General features: G+C 37.8%; 1 protein-coding gene across 1 annotated transcript; it reads left to right on the top strand.

Annotated features, from left to right (window-relative positions):
• Positions 1–2,715: 2,715 nt before the first annotated feature.
• Positions 2,716–4,000, top strand: LOC127135474 (alpha/beta-gliadin clone PW1215-like). The gene is made up of 2 exons (XM_051062168.1): positions 2,716–2,739; positions 2,827–4,000. Exon 2 carries the CDS (start codon positions 2,908–2,910, stop codon positions 3,940–3,942), a length of 1,035 nt encoding a protein of 344 aa, XP_050918125.1. The 5' UTR covers positions 2,716–2,739; positions 2,827–2,907; the 3' UTR covers positions 3,943–4,000.
• Positions 4,001–9,440: the final 5,440 nt, after the last annotated feature.

The raw sequence follows: 9,440 nt of genomic DNA, 5'->3' as shown, positions 1-9,440 counted from the left end.
GTGAGCTTTGACTTTGTATTGTGAAGAAGATGACATGTTTTGTGAAGACATTGTGAAGGTTTTGTGAAGGTTTTGTGAAGGTTTTGTGAAGGTTTTGTGAAGATATTGTCAAGGTTTTGTGAAGATTGCTGTGAAGATATTGTGAATCCCTTTGAAAATGTGTGTGAATATTTATACTGCAAGAATCTTACTGAAGATTGCTATGAAGATATGTGTGTGAAGATTGCTGTGAAGATATGTGTGTGAAGATTGTTGTGAAGATATTGTGAATACCTCAGAGATTCCCACGCATGCCTTACACGTGTCACACCCTTGAATGCAACACTCCCACCTAGTCTGTACTAATGCATGCCAACCTATCCACCTATAGCCTGAACCTAGTCTCAGAGATTCCCATGCATGCCTGTTCCCCATCAAGTCTTCACCACCAAGTCTCAGAGATTCCCACGCATGCCTTACACGTGTCACACCCTTGAATGCAACACTCCCACCTAGTCTGTACTAATGCATGCCAACCTATCCACCTATAGCCTGAACCTAGTCTCAGAGATTCCCATGCATGCCTGTTCCCCATCAAGTCTTCACCACCAATTCGTACCATTTCCAGCACAGGGTCATGTGAATCCTTCCATGCTGATGGAACTTTCGGGTTGGCCGGAAGAGTGGCAAGAGATTTAGGGATCCCAGAGTTACAACTATGGACAGCTTCTGCTTGTGGCTTTGTTCTATTATGCATCATAGTAACAAATTATGCTAATGTAAATGTGTTCGAGAAATATATTTAGACACCAAAATATTGATATCAGTTATTGTTTTATTTTATTTTTTTCATTCCAATCAAATAAACTTTTGGTGAATTTTAAGATTGATTACCCATAACCACCTAGTCTGCACCAATGCATGCCAACACTACCACCTAGTCTGCACCTATTCTGCAAGATTCCCATGCATGCCTTCCACGTGTCACACCTTTGCATCATCAGATTCCACCAAGTCTTCCCCAAGACAAGACAACTCCCACCTAGTCTGCACCAATGCATGCCAACACTACCACCTAGTCTGCACCTATTCTGCAAGATTCCCACGCATGCCTTACACTTGTCACACCTTTGCATCATCAGATTCCACCAAGTCTTCCCCAAGACAAGACAACTCCCACCTAGTCTGCACCTATGCATGCCAACACTCCCACCTAGTCTGCACCTATTCTGTAAGATTCCCACGCATGCCTTACACTTGTCACACCTTTGCATCATCAGATTCCACCAAGTCTTCCCCAAGACAAGACAACTCCCACCTAGTCTGCACCTATGCATGCCAACACTCCCACCTAGTCTACACCTATTCTGCAAGATTCCCACGCATGCCTTACACTTGTCACACCTTTGCATCATCAGATTCCACCAAGTCTTCCCCAAGACAAGACAACTCCCACCTAGTCTGCACCTATGCATGCAAGATTCCCACGCATGCTTTACACTTGTCACGTTTCTGCATCATCAGATTCCACCAATGCATGCCAACACTACCACGCATGCCTTACACTTGTCACATTTTTGCATATTCAGTCTACTTGAAAACGAGTATAAATAGAGGGTCATTCTTGCAAGTTTTCATCAACCACTAACACTTTTATTCAGAGAACTCAGGCGAAACTTCTCATCCACCAAGCTTCTTCCTACATTGCAGTCATGTCGCTTCTTACCATGGGCCAAGAACACAGAGGAACTAGGGCAAACATTGCCTCATTCGTAAGTTTTTCTTGAACATTGCCTCTTTCGTATGTTTGTAATTAGTTTTTTAAAAGTCCAATATAATGATTTTTTATATTGTTTGTTTTTAAAGGATCCCAAAAAATTTCGTCAACGTTCACACCCAATGCCTTATCCAGACCCATGGTGCGTACCTTACATAGAGCGTGCGGGTTTCGGTCATGTAATGCATGTCGTAAATGCCACCATTGATGCCAAATTCATTTTGGCTCTGTGTGAACGTTGGAGACCTGAGACACACACCTTTCACCTACCAACTGGTGAATGTACCGTCACATTAGAGGACGTGTACATGCTTTTAGGTCTTAGAATAGATGGTAAGCCTGTGACCGGAAATGTTCAACAGCCTAACCAAATATGTGTTCAAATGTTGGGGGTAGATCTGGTCGAGGGTGAGGGGTCTGCCAAAGCAAGGGGTCAGGGTATTAAATTATCTAGCCTACAATTGTACCACGACTCCATAACTTTGACTGAGGAATCCTCCGAACAAGAAAAAGTCATAAAAACCCGGGTTTACATTATGCTATTGTTTGGGAACTTGCTATTTCCCGAAGGGACGGGAAATAGCATAAATTTTATGTACTTGAGTTTGCTCGGGGACATTGATAGAATAAGCACATATAGTTGGGGTTCTGCAGTATTAGCATTCCTATATAGCTCTTTGTGTAAAAATGCACAAAATGAGCACTGTACATTTTCTGGATGTGCTTTTTTGCTTCAAACATGGGGGTGGTGGAGATTGCCGAGGCTAGCCCCAGAAAATCCTAATGACTACTCCTTCCCCTACGCAACTAGGTAAATTTATGATCTTATTTCATTTTGTATATTTATTCTATAAATATTTGTAACTAATATTATTTATCTTTTTTTGTTTAGGTTCATTACAATCGGACTGGATTACAGTCTTACCCCCAAAAATAAAATTATATTTTATCGTCAACTGTTGGATCGTCTCCGAGCACAGGATGTATTACCACTAAATCACTCAACTTCTAACTGATTTATTAATGTCATGCATTCTCGATAAATAACATATTTACTTTTTTCTTTGCAGTTTATTTGGAGGCCATATTTGGGATTGGAACATCAACCCAACCCCGAAGATGCAGCTGTTTGGACAGCAAAAACGGCCATAATGCGGTTCACCACTGTGGAGATGCACCAAAGTGACCGTGTCAAGCTTCAATTCGGAATGCATCAAGACATCCCAGGCCCCCCAATGTCCATGGAACCTTGGCATCTAAAAAAAGTCAGCCACCAGTGGTATGCCCAAAATTGGAAGGAATTTGCTAAGGAGTTTCGAAAAATGTGGAAAGACCGTGCCCACTATGTTCTACAATTTCCGGTGGCGCCCAACGAAATGAAGCCGACAAGGGAATATGTGGAATGGTATAGAGCAAATACCAATCCAGAAATGATTGTGTCTGACCCGTTCTATTTGGACGATCCCCGGATGCAACAGCCATATTTCCAACAACAACAACCACCACAGTATTCCCAACAACAACAACCACCACCTTATTACCAACAACAACAACCACAACCATTTTACCAACAACAACCACCACCACCTTATTACCAACAACAACCACCACCACCATATTCCCAACAACAACAACCACAACACATGTCCACCCCCCAACCAAATCAACAATACATACCACAAACTCAATCCCAATACCATGAAGACTACCAACAACATACTCAACATTCCCACCACCATCAACAGTCCCAACACCTACCACAATATCAATCCCCCTACTTCCACCAATCCCAACACTTCCAACACGACAATTTCCCAAGCTCTTCCAGTCCTCCACCTAGCCCCGACACGGGTATACAAGAGGACTACCAACAGGACTACTACACACCACAACAAACATTGCACTTTGGCCAACCCGATTCAACCCTAAACTACCAAAGACCACAATTCGAGGGCGCACCCAGCAGTAGCCAGTTTGTCCCACCGAGACAAAGCTTCGAGGGCGCAGAGGGGACCCGTCTTTCCTACAGCACTGAAGGGACTTCGACCGAACCACAACGGCAAGCGGCAAGGGGGCGTGTTAGGGCAAGGGGTGGTAATAGGGAAGCACCACCACCACGTGAACCGTCTAGGCGAGTAACTAGACCTCCCCCGTGCGGATCGTACAAGGGACCGCATCATATGTGATTAATCATATCTTTGTAATATTTGCCTTGTCTATTATTTAAATAAAAATATTTTCTGTTTATTATCTTTATATCTTTATCTTTATCTTTAAAAATATTGTCTATCATATCTTTATACATATATAAAATAATTTTTTTTCCAAAAATTTACAAATAATATTAATTACTTATAAATTATATTAATATATATATATATATATATATATATATAAATTAATATATATATATAAATTAATATATATATATATATATATATATATATAAATAAAAAATTTATTTATATATGTGTGAACATAAATTAATATACTTAATAAAAAACATAAATTTATAAATAAAAAAAAATTAAAAAAAAAAAAAACATTAAAAAAAAAAAAAAAAAAATGGATTGGGCATAGGCGCCACCCCTAGTGGCGACTTGCCCTACCCATTAAGGGTAGGCGCCAACTAGGGTGGCGCCTAAGTGTAAAAAATGGCCAATTTTGGCCATTTGTGTAATTATTTTGAAAAATTGGATATTTTTGAAATTTTTTTGAAATTTTTGGATATTTAAAAAAAAATTCAATAATTTTAACTTTATTTATAAAACTCTTATTTTCAAGTTTAACTTAAAAATAACTTTTACAATCGAAAAAAATTCAGTCAAAAGATACATAAATGTAAAACTAAACCTTCTTTTAAAATGTCCTTTTTAAAAAGAAAGTTAAAAACTTTCTAATTTTTTTAAATTCATGTATTAAAAAAATAGCAAAAATCTATTTACAATCTTTAATCATCATCCCCTCGTAACATTAAATAATTAATGTAAGAAATTTTTTGTAACAATAATATTAAATATGAATAAATTAGATAACATTTGTGGATACTTGAAACTAACAAATATGTATTTGTTCTAATAACAAAGGCGGGAGATGTAAAGTTGGTTGAAAATTATCTTTTATCTTCTCACTTATTCTTATTGTCTAATATAAATTATAGCATTCAATGACAAAAATCACAACTTCATTAGTTCAAAGAAGGAGACATCAATTCTCATATCTTTTATGGAGCAGTCGCTAGTAGAAAACACCTTAACAACATCGTTAATATTGATCTCAACAAAACTCAAATTGTTGCGTTGAACTTGAAGGTATCATAAACTCAATTTCCCACCATTTTAGAAATCAGTTCAAATTTGCCTCTTTCGACAAATTGAACATGTACAATTTTCATTTCAAGTCTTTAAATACTTTAGAAGATCAAATATTATAATTTATCTTTAGCGTGAAAGAAGTAAAACATGTTATGTGCAATTGTGATAGTTCTTAAAATCTGAAACTAGGAAGAATTAACTTCGACTTTTTTATACACTTTAGGTTGACATCAAGGACGACTTCATGAGTTTTTGCTTAGATTTTCATGCTAACAAGAAATTGGTGAAAAGGTTCTAATTGCACCTACATAGCTTTTATCCCTAAAGAAGTTAGTCTCCAAAGTTTGTTGGAGTTTTGACATACATCTTTAATGGGATGTATGTATAAAATTCTAGAAAATGTGTTACCAAATAAGTTGAAGAAAGTCATTAGTCCGGTCATCTATGAATCTCAATATGATTTTATTTAAAGGTGTCAAATCCTTGACGGTATCATAATAAAAAGTGAATTTGTCCATGAAGCCACAAGATCGAAGAAAGATTTATTATTTTCAAGGTAGATTTTGGAGAAATTTTTGTTTAGTTGATTGGAATTATCTCATATAAGTATTCTTTGATGAGTTCCTCTTAAAAGTGGATTACATGGACTTCGGAATGTACCACCTTTGGAGAGCTTCCCTTCCAAGTGGACTATGTGGTTGAAATTTTGAATTCTCTTTGTTATTCATTTGTTTTTCCATACGGTCTCAGCAAACAAACAAAACTAGAATCAATCTACCATGTCTAAGATGATCTTACCTATCTATTAATATGATTAAAAAAATAAAAATAATTAAAGTTATATGATGAAAAAGTATTTTAAAAGATGGAGATATGACCTGTCAAAAGGACCGTAAATTAGAGAAAACCATTGTATCATATGAGCCCTTTTAACGCGAACGATAAATAAAATAAATAAATAAATAAATATGGTAACGATGTGTAACACCCCAAAATTTGCCCTCCTTATTCACGCATTCATTTTTAGGTCATTTAACATTAGATACATTGCATTTCATCATGTCAATCGGGATTAGCTCCAAGAAGCTTGAACATCATCCAGGACACTTTGTGGGTTCTATTTAGATGATTAGTCCGAAGGAGAATTGCGGTCCAAAACGCAGCGGAAATTAAAATTTCTCCTTTAGAGATCCTTACGAATGGTCATGATCAGTGATAGAATGTTTACCTCTTGTGATGATCGAAACCTTTGGTGCAGATCTCTTGTGACGATCAAAACCTTTGATGCAGATCCACGAAACGATCACGAACGTTGAACGATGACAACGTCTCTACTCAGTCCACATGAACGGGTTCCTTCAATCTCAGTGCTAGCTGGTACGAATGAAGGCTATGAGTGAGAGAGAGAGAGAGAGAGAAAACGAAAATAATGCAACCGCAAATTTTTGCTTCTGCACAAGGGTTCTATTTATAGAACCACTTGTGTGGGCTTCAAGCTAAAAGCCCACTTAAGTGTATTTTGGCCCATATCTTATAATATGCCCAAAATCACTTAAGCTCATGGTACCTTACCATATTTCGTATTCTACTCAAGTACATCGTACCTTACGATGCTCTATAACTCACTTAAGGGCACCGTACCTTACGGTATTCCTTAGTTACTCTATCTCTCATCAATTCGTCCTTTGTGTGTGACCCTGTAGGTTTTCGTGATGTTGGCAATTATATTAAATCACGCATTTAACATAATAAACAGTGAGCGGTATCTAGCAACACATCACTGCTACCCAAGACACGAAAATGTCATGCGATCTGACAAAACCATCTGTGATAATAACTATGTGTATAATTACCCTATTGCCCTTATGTCTATATTGAACACAAGGCATAGACCGTGTCATCCTTGTCCAGTTCAATATTGGGCCAATAGACATTTATCCTGTTACGCAAGATGGGCAAATTCCATCTAGGTCACTCATGTCCCTCAGAATGCTTTGTGGAGTACCCATCAACTGTCTTTATGGTTATCCAGTTACGGACAACGTTGGATCAGCAATAAAGCACTCGACTCTACATCTAGGATCCATAGTGGTTTCAGGTCGAAGAGTGGAATACACTATTATCACCATGAGAATAACTTATGACACCTTGCATAACTTTCTATATAGTATTCTCATAGCGGGTCAATCCAGTATAAATATTACTCCTAATATTCATACCTATGTTTAAGACTTGATAACTCTTTATCCATGATCCATGAGATGTGATCATCAGTCTACAAACATAATAGTCTTAATGCTTTAATGTTATCCCACTTCACACTAAAGCTCGACTACGGATACTTTAGGAATAGTGTCCTTATGTTTAATGTGTTCTCATGATTAAGTCATACTTAATACATTAAACGGACTATCTATTCCAGGGACTTTATTAATCAACCATAATAAAGAGAATGCCTTTTATTATTCGATACAAGTACCAAAATGTATTGGCCTCTAGGGCTTACACCAACAATCTCCCACTAGCACTAGAGCCAATCAGGCATACCCCGTATGCCCATTGATCTAGTATGGCCATCGTGCTTCTGCTGCGCAAGAGGCTTTGTCAGTGGGTCAACTATATTGTCAAGTGTAGGTACTTTACATATTTTCACATCTCCTCTATCTATTATCTCTCGAATGAGATGATAACGCCTAAGTATGTGTTTGGATCGTTGGTGAGATCTAGGCTCCTTGGCTTGTGCGATAGCACCATTGTTATCATAATAGAGACCAATGGGATCCATAATGCTAGGGACTATGCCAAGTTCACTAATGAACTTTTTGATCCAAACAACTCCCTTTTCTGCATTTGAGGCAGCAATATACTCGGCCTCGGTTGTAGAATCAGCAACTGTATCTTGCTTTGAACTTTTCAAGCTCACAGCGCCACCATTTCAGCAAAACACATAACCATTGGAATCATTCATATTAAAGCGTCTCAGCACCTTGTCTATGTACTCTGACTTAGGCCAAGCATTTTATGATCTATCTCTATAGATTCTGATTCCTAATATATAGGCTGCTTCACCTAGGTCCTTCATAAATAAGCATTTCCCCACCCAAGACTTTGCTTGTTGCAGGGTAGGGATATCGTTTCCAATAAGTAATATGTCATCTACATATAATACCAGGAATACGATCATGCTCCCACTAACCTTCTTGTAGACACAAGGCTCATCTTCGTTCTTGAGTAATACATCACCTTGATCAGATATCCATATATCTCAGGTAGGTGACGTATCCTGCCTGACCTACGCTGGTCTTGTTCTACTTGAGCAGGTTGCTCTTACACAACTACTTGTGTTTCCTGCTCCAATTCCTCCATAGGTGTCTCAATGCTTTGTGATTCTTGAATTTCTTCAAGCTCTACTTTCCTCCCACTGGTTCCTTTGGAAATAAAATTATTTTCTAGGAAAACTCCAGTTCGAGCGACAAACACTTTGCCCTCAGAAGGATTGTAGAAGTAATACCCTCTTGTTTCTTTAGGATACCCCACAAATAAGCATTTGTCAGATTTGGGCTCAAGCTTAGTTGAAATTTGTCGTTTCACATAAACCTCGCAACCCCAAATCTTTATGTAAGACATATGTGGTTTCTTACCACTCCATATCTCATATGGTGTCTTCTCAACCTTTTTGGATGGAACACGGTTAAAGTGTGTAAGCTGCTGTCAATGTGCCCAAAAGGAGTTTGGAAGATCGGCGTGACTCATCATGGATCGGACCATGTCTAACAGGGTTCGATTTCTTCTCTCAGATGCACCATTCCATTGGGGTGTTCCAGGAGGAGTAAGTTGGGATAGGATCCCACACTCTTTCAGATGGATCAAACTCTAGGCTTAAATACTCACCACCTCGATCTGATCGAAGAGTTTTAATATTCTTACCTAGTTGGTTTTAACTCGTTAGGTTTCACCCTTTTAGTATTAATGTTATTAATAGGCATTTTGAGATCAAGGACATATAGTCCATTGCTCATTTGTGCAGTAGCATAAAATATATCATTCAAATAAATTGAGCAACAATTGTTCTTTATTATAAATGAAAAACCAAACTTGTCCAGACAAGAAATGGAAATAATATTCCTGCTAATTGCAGGTGCATAATAACAGTTCTCTAACTGAATTATAAAACCACTAGGTAAAGTCAATACATAAGATCCTACGGCTAAAGTAGCAACCTTTGCTCCACTGCCAACTCGTAGGTCAACTTCACCTTTTGCCAAATCTCTACTCCTTTTCAGCCCCTGCACATTTGTACAAATGTGAGAACCGCATCCAGTATATAATACCCATGATGCAGAAGTAGATAAATTTATTTAATAACAAAA

This window comes from Lathyrus oleraceus, chromosome 4 (assembly GCF_024323335.1).
Source record: "Lathyrus oleraceus cultivar Zhongwan6 chromosome 4, CAAS_Psat_ZW6_1.0, whole genome shotgun sequence".
NCBI lineage: Eukaryota > Viridiplantae > Streptophyta > Magnoliopsida > Fabales > Fabaceae > Lathyrus > Lathyrus oleraceus.
This window is presented reverse-complemented; position numbering and strand designations above follow the sequence as displayed.

What these genes read in the sequence shown, in the direction of transcription:
- LOC127135474 (XM_051062168.1), top strand. Translation starts at nt 2,908, where the DNA reads ATGCGGTTCACCACTGTGGAGATGCACCAAAGTGACCGTGTCAAGCTT.